At 55.5% G+C, this 19,137-nt stretch overlaps 1 protein-coding gene across 3 annotated transcripts in view; it reads right to left on the bottom strand.

Moving 5' to 3' along the window:
* Window positions 1-476: 476 nt before the first annotated feature.
* The window catches only part of CHD5 (chromodomain helicase DNA binding protein 5), a 65,530-nt gene continuing 46,869 nt past the window's right edge, over window positions 477-19,137 (bottom strand). For 2 of the 3 annotated variants that reach the window (XM_059906196.1, XM_059906353.1), the window contains 12 exons: window positions 18,824-18,968; window positions 18,279-18,438; window positions 16,160-16,239; window positions 15,783-15,915; window positions 10,164-10,253; window positions 9,395-9,532; window positions 9,017-9,125; window positions 7,256-7,388; window positions 6,634-6,829; window positions 5,330-5,493; window positions 5,101-5,215; window positions 4,953-4,995 (listed from right to left, as the gene is read on the bottom strand). In XM_059906196.1, coding sequence (XP_059762179.1) covers window positions 4,988-4,995; window positions 5,101-5,215; window positions 5,330-5,493; window positions 6,634-6,829; window positions 7,256-7,388; window positions 9,017-9,125; window positions 9,395-9,532; window positions 10,164-10,253; window positions 15,783-15,915; window positions 16,160-16,239; window positions 18,279-18,438; window positions 18,824-18,968 — 1,471 coding nt within the window. In that variant the 3' untranslated portion in view covers window positions 4,953-4,987. Of the gene's footprint in view, window positions 4,000-4,941; window positions 4,996-5,100; window positions 5,216-5,329; window positions 5,494-6,633; window positions 6,830-7,255; window positions 7,389-9,016; window positions 9,126-9,394; window positions 9,533-10,163; window positions 10,254-15,782; window positions 15,916-16,159; window positions 16,240-18,278; window positions 18,439-18,823; window positions 18,969-19,137 lie in introns of those variants that run through there. The other variant, XM_059906295.1, reaches the window with a different exon arrangement.

Here is a 19,137-nt window from a genome sequence, read left to right on the forward strand (position 1 = left end):
GAGGCTGCCCCCTGCAGAGGCCAGCAGACTGGGGCCGAGCAGAGGTTGGGAGAAAGGGGCCCTGGGGGAGAGGCCAAGACTGGGGACCGAGACCCCCTTCTCTCCCAAGTGATTCAAGGATGGAAGTTGGTGGGAGGCTGCTGGACGCCCCTGAGGACAGAGAGGTCAGGATCCAGGGAGGCCTGTGGGCTGTCTCTGGGGGCTCAGTGTTCCTCTGAGCAATGCTGTTTCAGGGGGCAGGTGGGAGGGGCGGGCACCACCCCTGAACACCCCTTTTTGGGGCGCCCCCTTCCCAGCGAGCCTTTCAGCCTCATGGGGCCGTGTCTCCTCAGGTGGGAGGTGGCTTTAGATGACACCCCATCCCCCTCACATCCTTCCCCGGCCACCCCCATCCTAGATCAGTGAGAAGCTAGGAGAACACTCTTTGATCCAATCCTTTCCCAAAGGATTTATTAAAACACGGAAAACCAAGACATACACAGAGTACAAAGTAAAGGGAACGGGGTCGGTTACAGTCTTTGTCGAGCCTCCTATACATCCTCCCGAGGACCGGACAGGTGACTACACACACGGGCTCAGCCTCCAGCCCCGGCTCCCCGGCTGGGACCGTCCCGACTCGCCCCAGCGCCCCGGCCCCATTGCCAGCTGGGGGCTCTACCAGGCAAGGGGCCGGCCCCTCTCCGCTGGGCCAGATGCCGGCCTGGGTGCGGGCATCTGCTCCCTCATGCTCCCACGCACCAATGCACAGGCAGGGGTTGGCCCCTCCCCCCTCCCCTCAACCCCAGGCACAGAGGAGCCATGGGAGGCTCAGGCTCCCAGCTCAGTATCAGGGGTTCAGGACACACACACACCCAACGGGCCCTTTCTGGGTTATCGCACCTAAAAAAATACTTTGTTTAAAAAAAATCTGAAAACTAAGAAAGAAATACCCAAACACAAGCCAATGACTTTGGGCTGATGCACCACGACTGTAAACTTCCAGAAATATAAAATGGGGCGGGAGCCAGCTTCCTCGACAGACAGAGTGGTCGGCACAGGACAGCTGCAGGTACGGAGGGGGGGACCCTGGACTGTGGCCAGGCCAAGACCTCAGCCCCCGCCTCCCAGACAAGCTCCTTCCTGCCACCCCACTCTGGGCACACTCCGGAGGTCCCCGAGCCTACCCTCTACACGATCCCCTCAGGCCCTCAGCATCCCTGGGACCCAACGCCTGGCAGCAAGGGCTACAGGTGTCCCTGGGGCAAGACTCAGCCAGCCCCTGACCTGGGCCAGGGAGTCCCCAGAGGACCCTGGGAAGGGACGCCCAACAAGCAGGAGGGCAGGTGGCTGCACGAGTCGTGGTACCAGCAGAACAGGACCATGGTACCATGGTGGTACCATGGTCATCACTTGCAGAAAACAAAGGAGCTTCTGAAGGCGGCTTGCAGGGAGGGCCTCCTTGCACAGGGGGTCTCAGGATGTGCTTCCGTGGTGGGCGTGTGCAAGGGGACCCCCGGACACAGTCCAGCCCAAACTCCCCTGGTCACCCAGGAGCCCAGCCAGCTACGCCTTCCGAGACTGTGGCCCCAAGATGGTTCAACAGAAAGCCTACTCGGCACTGGTCTAAATAATAAGGTGGCTGGAAACAAAAATGCGGGCTGGCACTTCCGGCTTCCGCTTGCACGTGACGACTCTCCTTCTGCCCGCGGGATAAACCAAACCCAGCCTGAAGATGCTGAAGATGGCCAACACCCCCTCCCCACCACTACAACTTTCGGCAGGAGATAACTTGATAAACCAAGAAGAAAACATTCTTAAGATCCTTTTTCTTCTCCAAAACCAGTCAGCCAGAAACCCCCTCCCCAGCTGTCCGCAGCCCCCCTCCCAGGCCTCCCAGGTGCTGGTCTTGGAGAGCTGAGCCCTTCCTGGACCAGGCAGTGCCGGGGGCCAGGCCATCCGTGGGTGCCTGGCTCTGGCTGGTAGAGGAAAAGGGCGGAGGCCTGGGAAGGAGCAGAAACAGAAGGGCAGAGGGAAGCTGGCTGGGGAGCAAGGGCTGGCAGGGGAAGGACCACCTTCCCTTGGCGTGAGGCAGCGGGGACAACACAGACCCCCGTCCTCTACCACGTGCCCCCTGACCTGACATTCAGGACCCATCCACTGTGTTCCCCACCAGGCCAGCCAGTCTGGCAGGCTGACTGCCTGCTTGAGAGGGCAGAGTCACAGGGCACCGTGTCGGGGGCTCCTGGCGGTCACGCTGCCCGTGGCCTGAGCCGGAACCTCTGCAGGGGGGCACGGGTCGGAGGACCACGAATGTACGTACATGGCACTGGACAAACCATAGGGGACAGGAATGACCCCACCCTTCCGGGAGGCGGGGTCAGCGGCTGTCACGTGTGTCCTGGACACCTGTGCGCCCCCCCCACTCCTCCCACCCACAGTGCCAGGGTTGGCCAGCCTGGAGATGGCAGGGGCCTTGGGGGTCCAGCCCTCTAGGGGTTCAGGGAGAGCTGGCCAATGGCCCTGTGTCCCCAAGACACCCCCAAATCCTGGCCCCAGTCCTGGCCAGGGAGCAGAACAGAACCCCCCTGGTGCCTCCACCCCCAGGCCCAGCTTGTCTCTCAGACAGGATTCTGCACCCAGGGCTCCACGCCAGGAAGGCCCCTCCCTGCTCAAGGCTCGGAATTCCCTTCCAGGCTGGGCCACAGGGAACATGAGACACAGACAGGCCCAGGCCCTGGCCCGTTCCTCCCTTCCTCCAAACTGGGGCCATCACAGCGCACCACCGGCTGGGCGAGGAAGGATCAGGATTCCAGTGGGGCGTTACTGGCAGGAAACAAGGCAGGAAGCTGGGGATGCTCCAGCTGGGAAGACTGCAGAGGCTACTGGGTCCAGTCTCCTGCCTCCAAGCTTTCCCCAAGCCTTCCGAGAACACAGCGAGGGCAGTCGTGGCCCACTCCAGATGGCAAGTGCCCAGATCAAGGCCTCTCCGGGGACAAGATGAGAGGGAGGGATAAGCCCGGGCTCCAGCGTGTGGCCTGGCTTCTCCACATCTGCGGCCAGATCGCACGGGGAGTGTGCACCTGGACGTGGGGGTGATGGGCACCCCCAGGGCACAGGGCAGGACCAGGGGCTCCTGGGCCCCCCTCAGCGCTGCTGTGACCCTCCCCACTGGAACGCTAGCCACACCCCGGCAGGGGGAGGGCACGCCCCTTCCCACGGAGGCCTGAGAGGAAGCCTCTGGCAGCCCCCAGGCCAACACCTGCAGGCCCTGCCCTCCCCTTCCCTCCGGGGAACAAGTGACCTGCCACGCAGGGCAGGGGCCACAGACCCTCCACTGGTGACGACCGAGTCCAGGGCCTGAGAGACAGGCTGGGCCAGGGACAGACACCTGTCCCACGGAGACAGCACATACTTGGTGGTCTCCAGCCTTGCAGGAAGCGGCCTGGCCTGACCTGGGCGTCAGCCAGGTCTCTACCCTCAGGCCAGCCAGTTGCCCAGTCTTGACCCACCTGGCACCGGGGGGCCTCACGGGCAAGGGGCTGGAGCACGGTGCAGGCGGGATGGGGGGATGGGGGCAGACTGAGGGCGCCCAGGGCGGGCACCTCGTCCTCCTCAGCCGGGCCGAGTCCGTGGGCGGCCCCTGGGCTCCCAGGAGCGTCCCTTCAGGTCCGGAACCCGTCGGCAGAGAGACGTACGTGCTGCAAGTCAGACTGCCCCACGCGTCACTCGACGTTTATCAAGACAAACTTGTTCAAGTCTTCAACAGGAAAGTGCAAAAGATGTACAAAGAAATGAAATCTCTTCTAGGAAGTCGTCCTGGCAGAGGTGGCCGAGGGGTGCGTCCCGGGTGGTGTGGGGAGCACTTGGGTTAGGAGCAGGTGGCACTTCTGGGCTCAGGTGGCCTTGTCCCCATGAGGTGGCATTTCTCGCTTTCCCTTTCTGTCCTCGGGTGGCGTGGCTCTAGAAAGGCGGCAGCTTTTCTCTCCTGCGGGGGTCGGGCAGGGGGCCCGGCAGGCGCGGCTGCAAGAGGCAGATCACGGGTCACACAGCTGGGCGCTCGGGTCCCCACGGGGGTGGCACCCAACACCCTAGACCACCCACTACGACCTGTCATGGCCAACTGACACCAGGGGGTCCCCTAGCCCAGACCTCCCAGCCTCGGGCCACGGCCACACCCGGGGCGTGGAGGAGGCAGGGACCCCAAGGAGCAGCCTGTCTGGAACCGCCCCACCCCCGAGCCTCCGCGCCGAAGCAGAGGTTCTGATGGGACACACAGCTTAGCAGGGGCTGTCAGCGGGGCGGAGGTGGCCACAGCAGACTGGTGGTTTCTCAGGACTCAAACCCTCTCCCAGCCGGTAACACTGAGCCGCACACACGCTGGGCCACCCTCCTGGTCCTCTCCCAGCCGGTAACACTGAGCCGCACACACGCTGGGCCACCCTCCTGGTCCTCTCCCAGCCGGTAACACAGCCACACACACGCTGGGCCACCCTCCTGGTCCTCTCCCAGCCGGTAACACTGAGCCACACACACGCTGGGCCACCCTCCTGGTCCTGGGCAGGGGTTGGGGGGAGGTGACATCCCAGGGCGTCCACCACCCAGCAGGAAAGCGCAGGCAGAACGGTGGAGTCAGGGTTCCAGGCTGGGGGCAATGGTCCCTGACTCACTGCCGGGGTCACGCACGCACACCAACACACCGGTGTACAGAAGCACGCGTGTACACAGGGGAGCACACCCACGTGCACCTGCCCTGCCATGTGCTGCCCCCCCAGCCTCCCGGGGAAGCGTCTGGAAGCCTAGGAAGACACACCGGCCCCAAGACGGTCCCCGAGCGTGGAGGGGCGAGGCCCCCGGGCCCCAGGGCCGTGAAGAAGCTCAGGGACCAGGGCCTGTACTGGCCTGGCCTGACTCGCCAAGCCAAGGAGGGACAAGGGACAGCGCAGCACCCACGAGTGGCCTCACCTCCACTGGAAACGAGCCCGGCAGCAGAGGGAAATCTCGGGGACGGCTAGATATCTGCGGCAAAGAGAGGAGAGCTCGGCTTGCCTGGGGCGGCGGGGGGCCGGCTGGGGCCCCGCGGGCGCCCCTGCCCATGCCGTCCGGAAGCAGACGGGCACCTACCGGTCACATAGGGCCCCAGGGGCATCTGGTTGTAGTTGACAATCCCTCCCGGTCCAGGGCCCCGGAAGTTGGGCCCAAAGTTGTTGCTGTACATCTGGGAAGAGCCGAAAGCGCCCTGGAGGCAAGGACTCAGGTTTAAAGGTCCAAGTCCCGCGCCGGCCCGAGCCCCCACCCAGGGCGCCCAGGACGTGCGTGGGGGGCTGGGGCCGGGGCGCAGGCCGGGCCTGACCTGCTGGATGGTGGGGTCCCCGGCTCGGTTGGTCAGGCGGCTCAGGATGCTGCGCTCTGACATCTGGAGACGGGCGGCCACCGGGGGGATGCGGGACAGCATGGAGGGCAGGCGCGTCACATCCGCCTTCATGTCGCTCAGCAGCTCCTCCAGCTGGTTCAGGACTGGGGAGGGAAGGGGAGGCGCGGGGCGCGGCACCCAGGCGGGCACTTAGCTACCAGGCTGTGTCGCTGTGTTACTGCACCCGCGCAGCGGACGCCAGGGGGCGCCCTTCACCCGGCCCTCCCAGCCAGCCAAGCAGAGCCCCGCCGGCTGCTGGACAAGAGCCCAGTTTTCCCAGCAGCTTCTCCCGGGCCGAGGGCTGCAGAGGTGACAGCCAGGAACCCCGACCCAACGCTGGGCTTCCCCCCGGGCCCTCAGCCAGCCTCCTGGCTCCCGGGGAGGCCTGCAGCACTGGCCACTGCGGGGGACAGGGTCCACGCCCAAGGCAGAGCAGCCTCAGGAAACTTCTCCCAGGCAGCGGGGGCCGCAGAGTCCAGGGACCCTCACGTGAGCTTGGCTCACTCCCGCCCCCTAACCAGCCTGGGAACTTCCTCAGGATTTGGAGCACGAGGGTCAAGGATGTGAATCCCGGGAGACCTTGGGCAGCTACTTCACCTCCCCGAGCACCGACTTTAAAACGGGATGAGAAACCTCACCACTTAAAGATATTACAAGGATTAAAGAGAGAACGTAGTTAAAGCACACTGTCATAAGTTGGGAGACTGGGACTGACACAAACACACGACTACATATAAAATAGATAACTAACAAGGACCTACTGTACAGCACGGGGAACTCTACTCTATACTCTGTAATGACCTGTATGGAAAAAGGATCTAAAAGAGAGTGGACATATGTATATGGATAACTGATTCACTTTGCTGTACACCTGAAACTAACACAACATTGTAAATCTACTCCAATAAAAAAAATTTTTTTTAATTTTAAAAAGGTCCTCTCCTCTTTCACTAAAAAAAAAAATTAAAAAATAAAACATGTTGTCAAGGCTCGATAAACGAGCTGTACAACTTAATAGTCTTCTATGTCACCTACCCGCCGCCCAGGGCCTGCATGGCGCTGACCCTCCGAAAAAGGCTAGAAAAGCAAGGGCCTCGCTTTCCCCACAGCTAAGAGCAGAGGCTGGATGACAGCCTGTCCCATCTGATGTCCTGTCCCCAGCCCCACGCCCACACCTGTGGCTATGGAGCCGCTGGGCAGGAGCAAGGCGGGTGGGCCCCCCTCCAGGGAGCGGGCTCGCTCACCCTTGTGCAGGACAGCATTGGCAGGCTTGTTCCCGGCGAGGGACTCCTTGGAGAGGTGCTGGTGGCTCTCGGCAAGGCACTCCACCTCGGCCAGGCGGGCATTGAGGGCCATGGCGGGGTGGTTGGGGTCCTGGGTCATGTTGAGGTACGCGGCCCTCCGGAGTTGCTCCTCGATGACCAGCGCCTGCTCCAGCAGCTGAGGGGGCGGGGGGAGGAGAGGGACTGAGCGCTGGCCTGGCCCCCCTCCGCCAGCACCCACCCCCGCAGGCCAAGGCTCTGGCGGAAAGCAGGGAAGGAGGACACACACCCTCACCCGGCTGTCCACCCTCTGGGCCACCCCTTAGAGCCCGCCCCAAGCTGAGTTCTCTGCACCCATCACTCAGGGCAGGGACACTCGCCCAGGGGGGGTCTGGCCCAGTGCAAGGACCCAGCACCTGTTCGTTGATTGACTAAATGACTCCCTTTCCTGGACAGTCTGGCCCGCATCCGGATATACAGGGTGGGGGGTTGCTGCTCGCTCATTTCTTTGCCCCAGACTTTCACGTAACTTGCCCCAGACCTTCATGTAACCGGCCCTCTTGCAGCAGCCCGCCCCCAGCCTCTGGCCCTGCCAAGGACTGACCTTGAACCTGCGGGCCAGGAACTTGTTCTTCATCTCCAGGTAGTTGCCCTTGTGGATCTCGGACTTGAAGGGCTCATTGAGGATCATGTATCTCGGGTCGTTCTGGATGTCCTGCCAACGGGCATAGCCGTGCCTGGGTGGGGCACCGTTAAGGGCAAACCTGGCCACGGGGTGGTGGGCGGGAGACCAGCCCGGGGTTCGGCGCCCTGGCTTTGTGCTCTCCAGATAATTAACCTTGGCTGCAAGATGAGCACGTCGACAAGGGTGACTTGACAATCAGTGGACACCGACAGGGGCCCCCAGGAGCCCAGACACGGCACCGAGCCTTCATCAGATAAACTCCTTCATCCCCAAAACCCAGAGGATGGAAGCATCCGAGTCCTAACCCCCAGCACCTGTGGCTGTGACCCTATTTGGAAATAGGCTATTTCCAGGTGTAATCAGATTAAGAAGGGGTCATCCCGGGAGAGAGTGGGCACTAATCCAGTGACTGATGTCCTTGTAAGAGGAGGAAATTTGGACACAGAGAGACACCCAGGTAAGAAGGCCATGTGAGTGACAACAGAGGCAGAGACTGGAATGGTGCAGCTAGCTGTAAGCCAAGGGACGCCAAGGACTGACAGCCTCCACCAGGAGCTGGGGACAGGCAAGGAAGGGGCCTCCGCTAGAGCCTTCAGAGGGAACAAAGAAAAACAGCACAGTTTTCTTGCCCAAAGTCCCACAGTTAGTGAGGGGCAGAGTCAGGATTCGAACCCAGGCAGGCTGGCTCCAAGCATCTTAACCTCCACGACTGGGTCCACAGGCCAAATCCGGCCCACAGCCTGTTTTTGTAAATAAAGTTTTATTGGAACACGGCCACACTTGTTGGTTAACGTGTTGTGGCTACTTCTGCTACCATGGCAGACTGGAGGAGTCCTCTGCAAAGCCTGAAATATCCACTCCCTGGTCCCTCCCAGGAAAGGTCTGCCGACCCCTGATCTACAACTTTCCACCTCTTGTTATAATAACCAGCCCCACTCCAGGCCGTCATGAAGGCCGGCTTTGCTGGGTGGCTCCCCCCGGGTAGCACTGTGGCCCTCTCCCTGTCTCTGGGAGGTCTGTACTCAATGTCGCCTTCTCTGACCTTCCCACATTACAGGCAACCCCCACCCACAAAGCTCCGTTTTCCCATCCTCCCTTTATCATGTTCCTTAAACCCCACACTTTGCTAATTTATGCTGTTCACCATCTACCCCCAGTAGGATGTGAGCTCCAGGTAGACAGAGATTTGGGCCTGTTTTGTTCATGGCTGCATCCTCCGTGCCTGGCACATGACAGGTGATCAGTAAAGATGGAATTGAAGAATGAACGAATGAATGAAAGCCTTCCTAAATGGTGAAGCACCCTTCAGGTGTCATCAGTGGGAGGAGGTGAGGTCTGTATCAGGTAGGAATTAGGAGCATTGGTTGTGGAGTCAGATGAAAGGGCTGTGTGTCCCTGAGCAAGTCACTTGGCCTCTCTGAGCACCTGTTTCCTCCTCTGTGTAACGGGGATCGTAGTAGTGACCCTTTGGGAAGGCTGCTGTGAGGATGGAGTATTGAGTATAAAGGGACACGCTACAGTTATGATCACGGTCACTGTCATCATCACCAGGAAAGGGTCGCTGGCACCTGGTTAGGAGCACCAGCCCCTGACTCCTCATCCCACAAGCCCCACACCCCTCCCTGAGGTCCACAGAGGAACAGACCAGAGTCCTGCCCAGCCCGGCTTAGCCAAGGATACGTCACGATGCCCGCCAGCAGCCAGTAGTCATGGCGCCGGTGCCAGATGTCGTAGATTTTCCCCGAGGACACAGCAGCACGTTCCTCGTTCTGCCACAGTGTGTGTAGCTCTGGGAAGCCAGCCAAGGGAAGCAGAATGAGGTGCCCCCCAGCCCCCACAGAGGTGGGCCTAGGAAAGCCTCTCCCTCACTACCTACCATCTCCCCACCCCGAGAGGTGCAGTGTTCCAGCGTTACTAGGAAAGGTCATACCGTGGATTTTTGTCAACCATTCACACGTTAGTATAACATAAACATCTGCCCAGACTCCTGGGACCCACCATCAGGAAGCCTGCGACACAAACAGGCACTGCTCTCTGCCCACGGCCCCACCCCAGTACCTGTGAAGCCCCCATCTGCAATGTTGAACATGAACTTGAACTTCCCGATCTTGTCCTCCCTCTTCCCCTCCTCATCTTCCTCTTTGTCACCATTTTGCTGTGTTTCAATGGGCTCCTTCTCCTCGGCTTTGGTGTCATCTGTGGGAGGACAGACCCACCTTCATCTATCCATCCCAAAGGCACTGCCCAGGGGCCTCTTTCCCCCAAGCACTGGGGACCCAAAGGCAAGCGGGAATCACATCTCTCCACCCGCAAGGGGCTCACTGCCCAAAGGGATTTGAAACAGACAAGCCAGCAGCCCCCTCTCTCCATCCTGAGCAGGGAGGGCTGCTCCAAGCCTGAGTGTCCCTCCACCAAGTCAGGACCACCTGGGAACAGGGGGGATGCGGGGGACTGTGAAAATGCAGCTTATGTTGAAGTAGGGCAGTGCCGCCTTGGGGCTCTGATCTTGGGACAACCGTTCCAGAACATTCCAGCACTTAGAAGGACACAGGCTGCCTGCTGAACCCCAAATGCTCTAGGCCAAACTCTATGACCAGTTCTCCTTCCCTCTGGTGGTGGCCAGGGCCACAGGAGGGGTCAGGAGAGAGGAGGTGGAGGGTCTGTCCCCTGAGGGGCTGGCGAGTCCAGGCTCCCACCCAGCAGCTCTGATCAGGGCCTGGGGCCAAGGGGACGGTACCCAGGAGGCTGCAAGAGGACCAAGAGGCTCCAGATGGTTCCCTCAAGAGACCAAGGGACACAGGACAGAGCACATGCAAGAGCCCCAAACCTGGCCTGAAATCACTGCCATCGCCTCTGCTGTGAATCAAGCTCAGCTCCAACTTGTCCAGAATCTTCTCCTTCTCAGCAAGCACTTCTTCTGCAAGACAAAGTGTGTTCACAGAGTGGGGAGGGGTCCGGAAAGGCAGAGGAGACTCCAGGCTGGTGGCTTCCCAACAGTGCTTTAGCCGTGCACGGAATCCTCTCCATCATCTTACTCAGAAGCCCAACAGGTACCATCAGGGAGGGTCCTCTGGGGAGGCAGGGTGGGGGCGGGACCTCACCCCACCCACCCATCCCAGCAGCACCCTCCCCCCAAACTTCTCACGGCACAGTCTCCGAACCCTCCCTACCACAGTGATAACCAGAGGACTCAAAGTTCTGGCAACATGTCAGGGCTTCGTTAACACAAGACCCCTCTTACAGACACCCAGAAATGTCAGGCAATATCTATCACATTAAAAAAACACACGGGTGGGGCTTCCCCAGTGGCGCAGTGGTTAAGAATCTGCCTGCCAATGCAGGGGACACGGGTTCGATCCCTGGTCCGGGAGGATCCCACATGCCGCAGAGCAACTGTGGCCCGCGAGCCACAACTACTGAAACCTGCGTGCCTAGAGCCCGTGCTCCGCAACAAGAGAAGCCACAACAATGAGAAGCCCACGTATCGCAACGAGGAGTGGCCCCCGCTCGCCACAACTAGAGAAAGCCTGTGCACAGCAACGAAGACCCAACACAGCCAAAAATAAAAACAAACAAAAAAATAAAAAAATAAAAATTAAAAATTAAAAAATAAAAAAAAAAAAACCACACGGGTGCACTCACAAGAAGAAAAGGAAATTGCCAGGTGCCATAAATGAATGGAAACTCAAAGCTCGAGAAGCATATGCTGGGGGCCTGGGCAGAGGGTGACTGGACACCAGGAAGAGGTCTGGGGGGCTCCAGCTGTGTCTCAACACCAGACAGGAAGGATGAGGCCGCAAGCCCCAGAGATGCAGAGAACTGGAATTAAACCAGTGAACCAACACCCTCCAACTGCTGTGCTCTCTGCGAAAGAGGGAAAGTTCCATCCGCCAGCTCATGGCCAAGCTGAGAAAGCCTGGCTCCCACATGGAATCTAGGGGGCAGAAAGCCCCCAGTGAGGGTCCAAACCCAACACAAAGGCATGCAGGCTGTGGAATCTGAATTGTGTCATAAAGACTGGTCCCAGACCAGCCAAGTCACTAGTGAGACCACTAGGCCCTGGGCTTCACGGAAATAGAAGGGGAGACATTTCCTGCTACCCAGGAATAACATGGGTTCTCATGGATAAAACAATCTCTGATGAAGATGCACCCAAACGAAACTCAGAAGACAATACCCACAGCCAGACAGAGAGAAAAAAAAGGAAGAGAATCGTAAGAAAAGACAAATCAAAAAAAAAAAGGAAGTAGAAAAAGCCAGATAAAACTTCTAGAAATGAAATACATAATCACTAACATTTTAGACATCTCCTTGCAGATTTCTAAGACATCCTCACGACTTCCTGGCCCTGGAGAACAAGCCTTGTACATAGTCGTCAGGACTGTGAATGTGATGGATCCTACTCCCCTGAGAAGGTCATGCGATGAGGCACAGGTGATCTTAAAAGAGGGAGATTATCCAGGTGGGCCTGACCTCATCACACCAGCCCTTTAAAAGCAGAGTTTTCTCTGAATGGTCACAGAAAAGGACGTCAGAGATCTGAAGCCTGAGGGGGACTGGTGCACCATTGCTGGTTTGAAGATGGAGTGAGCCCCGTGGCAAGCAACGTGGGCAGCTTCTCGGTGCTAAGAATGGCCCCCCAGCTGAGAGCCAGCAAAGGAGGCCTCAGTCCTCCAACCCCAAGGAGCTGAAGTCGGCCAACAGCAAGAATGAGCTTGGAAGCAGATTTTCCCCCAAGCCTTCAGATGAGAACTCGGCTCAGCCAATGCCTTGACTTCAGTCTTGCAAGTCCCTTGGCAGGGAACCCCGCCACACCACCCCAGACTTCTGACCCATGCAACTGTGGGCTAATACATGGGTGTTGCTTCATGCTGCTAAATTTGTAATCATTTGTTTTGCAACCATAGAAAATAATACAAATGAATAGCTGTATAAAAGAAAGTAGGAACTGAAGCTAGATCTGAGGATGACTCAAAAAGCCTTGCAGAGAAACAGGAAACAAAAAAGTAAAAGATGTGAAAGACACGTCCGCCTCCCTCTTTCACAAATCTTGTACCTGCTTTCTTTTCTTCATTGCATTTGGAGTCTGTTATTGAACAAGACCTACTTGTGCTTATTGCTGATCACCTGGGTCCTCCAGTAGAATACAAATTCCATGTGAAGGCTTTGGCTTTGGTTCACTGTCTGTGTCCCCAGAGCCTAGGACAGCCCCCAACACACAGCAGGCCTTCAATATATATTTGTTGGGTGAATGAATGAATTGATGAGTAAGAGGAATGCCAGGAGAAAATAAACACAATGGGAGGAAAGATAACATTCAGCGAGGGAATGACTGAGAATCTGCCCATAACCGATAGAAGACACAACACTCAGCTTTAAGAATCACAGTCAGTAAGAAAAAAAAAAAAAAAAAGAATCACAGTCAGTCACAAGCAGGATAAATAAAAATTTCATTGTTGTGAAATTGCACATGACCAAAGACAAACAGAGTATCTTACAAATGGTCTTTCCGTGTTAGGAAAGATAGAAAAGGCAGGTTTCCTACAAAGGAGCAGCAATTACCCTGAGAGCAGCCTTCTCAGCACAATGGAAGCCAGAATACAAAAGAAATAACATCTTTAAGTGCTGAGGGAAAACCCCTATCCCACCTCGAATTCTGCTATTATTCAAGAAAAATACAATAAGATGTAAAGGAAAAATAACACATAATGAGAGAATTTGCCATCCACAGAAATTTGCTTAAAGCACCACTGAAGGGTGTATTTTGGGAAGGAGGACACTGAACAAATCAACAATGAACAAACAAGCAAACACAAAACTTTTAGAAATAAGCAACAGCACGTGGAAGATGAAAAGGGAGTGCGTCAGAGCTAAAGTTGCCTACAGTCCTTATAGTATTCAGGAGGTAACATGTTAAAAATTTAAGAGTACAAAATAGAATTGACTGTAAACCTTCCAAAGAAGTTGAGGGGAAAAGGGGAAAATAGAAAATGTGATCAATCCAAGAGATGTCAGGAGAAAAAAGAAGAAAAGGCAAGGATGATATAAAGCACAAAATAAGAGTAGAAATTCATCCAAATACCTAGCTATTACAATAAATGTAATGAGATTAAATTTGCCAGCTAAAAGGTAGAGATTATATGATTAGATTTAAAACAACAAATCCCACCATATACTGTTTACAAAAGATATACCTAAAACTTAATTATACAGATAGATTAAAAATTAAGAAATGGAAGAAAATACTTGCAAATCACCATATCTGATGTGGAACATGTATTATAAAGAACTCTTATAACTCAATAATAAAAAGACAAATAACCCAATTAAAAAATGGACAAAAGGATCTGAAAAGACATTTCTCCAGCAAAAATGTACAAATGGCCAATAACACTTGAAAAGATACTCAACATCTTTACACAGAAGGGAAATACAAATCAAAACCACTTGAGCTATGACTTTTCACCCACTAGGATGGCTATAATCAAAAAGAGAGATAATAACAAGTGTTGGCCAGGATGTGGAGAAATTGGAAAACTATACACTGCTGGTAGGAATGTAAAGTGGTGCAGTCACTGTAGCAAACAATCTGGCAGTTCCTCAAAATATTAAAGTTACCATACAATCCAACAATTCCACTCCTATGTATATACCCAAGAGAACTGAAATCTATGTCCACACAAATACCTATATACAAATGTTCACAGCAGCATTATTCATAATAGCCAAAAGGCAAAATAACCCAACTGATGTTGGGTTAGTCCATCAACTGATGAATGGGAAAATAAAATATGGTCTATCCACAGAGTAGAATGTTATTCAGCAAAAAGGAATGAAGTTCCAATACATGGTACAAAACTGATGAACCTTGAAAACACTGTGCTTAGTGAAAGAAGTCACACATAAAAAGGCATATATTTTATGATTCCATTTATATGAAATGTCCAGAGCAGGCAAATCCAAAGAGACAGAAAGTAAATTAGTGATTGCCACAGGCTGTGGGGAGGAGAAAATGGGCTAATGGGCATAGGGTTTCTTTCTGGAATGATGAAAATGTTCTACAATTAATTGTGCTGATGATTCTACAACCCTGTGAATACATAAAAACTACTGAATGATACACTTTAAATGGGTGAACCGTATGGAATATGAATTATATCACAATAAAGTTTTTATTTATACTTTTAAGTAAAAGGATAGAAAAAAATACACCAAGTATGGGAATTCCCTGGAGGTCCAGTGGTTAGGACTCGGCGCTTCCACTGCAGGGGACCCAGGTTCAATCCCTGGTCAGGGAACTAAGATCCCACATGCTGCACAGCATGGCCAAAAAGAAAAAAAAAAAAAATACACCAAGTGTATACTAAACAAAAATAAGCTCAATCCAAATCAGCCTAAATGAACCTTAAAGCAAAAAGTATCAGGAGGGATAAGAAGGTTATTACATAATAAACAGAAAACCACTTCACAAGAAAATTATAAAAAACCTGAACCAATATGCACCTAACAACCCAATCCCAAACTATACGAAACAAAATCTGGCCTTACGATGACAGAGACTAACCCACACTCACAGTGAGAGATTTTAACACAAGTCTCTCAGATGTGACTGATCAAAGCAAACCAAAAATAAGTAAGGATATAAAAAAATCTGAACAACATAATGATCTAATGCATATATTTAGAACCTTACACCCAGCAATGAAAGGACAAACATTCTTTTCAAGCACACGAGTATTTACAAGATCTGACCACATTAAGCCAGAAAGCAGGTTTCAACAGTATCATATAAAAACAATATCATACAGACTCATGTGTTCAGACCACGAGGCCACTGATTCAGAAATAACTAATAAAAAGATGTAGCCCGGGCTTCCCTGGTGGCGCAGGGGTTAAGAATCCGCCTGCCAATGCAGGGGACACGGGTTCGAGCCCTGGTCCGGGAAGATCCCACATGCCGCAGAGCAACAAGGCCCGTGCGCCACAACTACTGAGCCTGCACTCTATAGAGACCGCGAGCCACAACTACTGAGCCCGTGAGCCACAACCACTGAAGCGTGCACGCCCTAGAGCCCATGCTCCGGAACAAGAGAAGCCACCGCAAGGAGAAGCCCGCGCACCGCAACGAAGAACAGCCCCCGCTCGTCGCAACTAGAGAAAGCCCGCGCGCAGCAACAAAGACCCAACGCAGCCAAAAATAAATAAATAAAATTATTAAAAAAAAAAAAAAGATGTAGCCCAATAACCCCCAAACTGTACAGCAGGAAAAGTTAAAGCCCACATGCAGAGAACTGAGCCCCTGGCTCTCCCCTCACCCTGGCACCTGTGGTGCCAGGACAGAGCGATGCACAGCCCACCACCCGGCCAGGCAGAGACGGGGCAGAGGGCGGCCTGGCTGCCCTCCTCTGAGCCAGGCCTGACGTCGCATCAGGGTGGAAGCCCGCACCTTTCGGCAGCTGCTCGGGGGAGGGCTGGGCCTTCTCCGTCTCCTCCAGTCGCTCCTCTCGGGCCCTCTCCTTGCCCTCCGAGTTCTCGTGCTTGTCCTCACCCTCCGCTCTGTCCAGGGCAGCTGGCAGGGCCTAGGGAGGACAGACTCGGGAGCTGCGGGGCCTGGCGCCTCAACAGGAGTGGAGGCAGGGGAGGGGTGCTGGGCTCGGAACCCACTCTCCCGGCTCCCACTGCTCGCTCCCAACCCGCTCCCCAGACACAGAGGCTCGAACTTGGAACCAGGGGGCCTGAGTGACAGCTGCCTGGGCAAGGCCTGAGAAGGTCCCCAGACCCACCCCCACCCCACAGGGGCCCAGACACCTGCATCTTCCATACCTGGATTTCTGGGGGCTTCTTTGGCTTCTGCACCCCCAGCTCCTTCTCTTCCAAGTAGCCCAGTTGGGCTTCCATTTTGTCTGAAAGATCAAGGGAGACGGGGTGAGACAGGTGAGCTGGGGCGGGGAGGGGGAGAAGGGCAGAAAATGGGGCGTCAGAGAGGATCCCGGGCCCGGCACCTCCAGAAGGACAGGTGAACCAGGTGAGCGAGAGCACCCAGGCCAGGCCTGCAATGTGAGGAGCGTGGGAGGACCCTGGGCCCAGTGAGGCCAAAGCCAGGGGCCGACAGGACGGAGCTACATGCAGGGGTGGGGGGCCTCCCATCTGGAAGCAGGGAAGTGAGGTAGGTGGAGGCCCAGACTAGGAGCCAGGACGGCTGGGTGTGGTCCCGGCTTTCAGGCTGGTTGACTGGCCACGTGCCTCCCCCACGCTGAGTCAGTTCTTGATCCTGCAAAGGGCCAGTGACCCACGTGCTCTGAGCAGCCCTGGAAGGTGGTCACTATCCTGGCTCCACATCACGGATGAGAAAACGGGGCCCGCAGGGTAAGGGACTTGCCCACGGGCACATGGGTCCAGGAAGTAAGCTAGGCATGTCTAGTAAACTAGAGGGCACTTGTGCCCCGAAGCAGGACGTCCTCAGAGGCGCTGAGCCTCTCGGGGCCTCACCTGTCACCTGGGATAGGCAGGACGCCCCCGGCCTGAGGGGTCTGACTGAGGGAAGAAGATGCTTTGCCCAGATAAACACACAAATCACCAAAAAGGCAAATAACCCATTAAAGAAGGACAAAGGATCTGAAACGACATTTCTCCAAAGAAGACACACAAATGGCCCAGAAGCACATGAAAAGATTCTCAACATCTTCAGCCATCACAGATGCAAATCAAAAGAGAAATGCAAATCAAAAGAGAGATGCAAATCAAAACCACAACGAAACGCCCCTTCACACCCACTAGGATGGCTGTAAGCAAAAAGTCAGATAAGTGCTGGTGAGGATGTAGAGAAACTGGAACCTCACACGTGGCTGGTGGGAATGAAAAATGGTGTGGTCGCTGTGAAAGTCTGGCAGTTCCTCAAAATGTTATACCATGTGACCCAGTGATTCCATTGCTAGCTATACGCCCAACAGAAATGAAGACACTTGTTTTCAGTTGAACACAAAAGTTCAAAGCAATGTTACTCACAATATTATCCACAATAGCCAAAAGGTAGAAACAACCCAAAATCCATCAGCTGATGAGTGGATACACAAAATGTGGTGGATCCAAACAATGGAATAGTATTCGGCCACAGAAAGGAATGAAGTGCTGATACCCTACAACGTGGATGAACCTGGAAAACATTATGCTAGTGAAAGAAGCCGGGCACAAAAGGCCACATAGTGTATAATTTCATTTACATGAAATGTCCAGAATAGGCAAACCCATAGAGACGGAAAGTAGATTAGTGGTTGCTGAGGAAGATACGAGGAGAAGGAATGTGGAGCCACTGCTAATGAGTATGTGTTTCTCTTTGGGGTGATGAAAACATTCTGGAATTAGAGGCAATGGTTGCACAATCCTATGAATCTACTAGAAACGACTGGATAATACAGTTTTAAAGATGGAACACGGTGGTGTGTGAACTACATCTCAAAGCTGTCATTTGGGCTTCCCTGGTGGCTCAGTGGTTGAGAATCTGCCTGCCAATGCAGGGGACACGGGTTCGAGCCCTGGCCTGGGAAGATCCCACATGCCGCGGAGCAGCTGGGCCCGTGAGCCACAACTACTGAGCCTGCGCGTCTGGAGCCTGTGCTCCGCAACAAGAGAGGCCGCGATAATGAGAGGCCCACGCACCGCGATGAAGAGTGGCCCCCGCTTGCCGCAACTAGAGGAAGCCCTCGCACAGAAACGAAGACCCAACACAGCCAAATAAATAAATAAATAAATAAATAAATATTAAAGGTGCTAAAAAAAAAAAAAAAGCTGCCATTAAAAAGAAAATCTCTCAGGGGAGTGACACTTCTGCAGCCAGAAGCTTTGGGCGGGAAGGGAGGCCAGCCCTTGTGGGATGTGGGGAGGACGTGGGGTCTCGCCACCTCCCGTGACCCAGGTGCCCTCCCCTGCTTGACAGAGCCCAGACCTGGCAGGCCCAGCGGGGCAGACAGAAGGTGGGCAGGGCTGGCGGGCACTGGTGTGTTGGGATCCGAGGAGATGACCTCGCCTGGCTTCTTGCCCTCGGGCCCCTCAGGGATCAAATCCGGGGTGCTGTACTTCCCATTGACGTGCTCAAACTCCTGAACCTGGGGCAGGTGGGAGGGAAGCAGGGAGGGAGGTGGTCGGAGCTCAGAACTGAGGGCCTCAGGGCAGCCCGTGGGACTGGGGGCGTCCCAGGCTTGGGGTGAGGCAGAGGTGCCGCCTCCACCCGAGGCTGGCCAAGCCACATGCCCTTCTGACTGCAAACTCCCCTGCCAGCCCCTACCCCGAGCCCGGCCCCACCTGCCATCCCGGCCTCCAGTCCCCACCCGCTCCGACTTCCCCACCCAGAGAGGTATCGTGGGTCCATGCCTCTAGCCTGACTCAGACCCTGGAAAGCCAGGCACTTGCCCTCTGCCCGCTGACCCCCCAGGGGCACACCTGGGCCGTGGTCGGCCACCAGGAAAAGCCCAGCAAAGGCTACTCACCCACCTTCTTCCTAACTAGTGACATGACCCCGATGCGCGTGAGCACGTGCTGCCTGGAGAGGCCCTCGCGGGGCACGCCGTCTGCGAAGGTCTCCGCGCCGTCAGCCCCCGGCTCACACAGGTGCCGCATGAAGAGGGACACATAGGCTCTGGGGTGGGGGGGACCGGGGCTCAGGGAGTGGGGGGCCGGCAGGACCCCCGGGGGACCTCCTGGCTGGAATCATCACCCGTCGCCTGCCTCCCAACCAGGCCTGGCTGGGTCAGGCCCCAGGGAAGGACAGAAGAGGCCCCCCGGGCAGGGGACCCTCCTGGGACGGC

Source organism: Balaenoptera ricei, chromosome 1 (assembly GCF_028023285.1).
Source record: "Balaenoptera ricei isolate mBalRic1 chromosome 1, mBalRic1.hap2, whole genome shotgun sequence".
Lineage (NCBI taxonomy): Eukaryota > Metazoa > Chordata > Mammalia > Artiodactyla > Balaenopteridae > Balaenoptera > Balaenoptera ricei.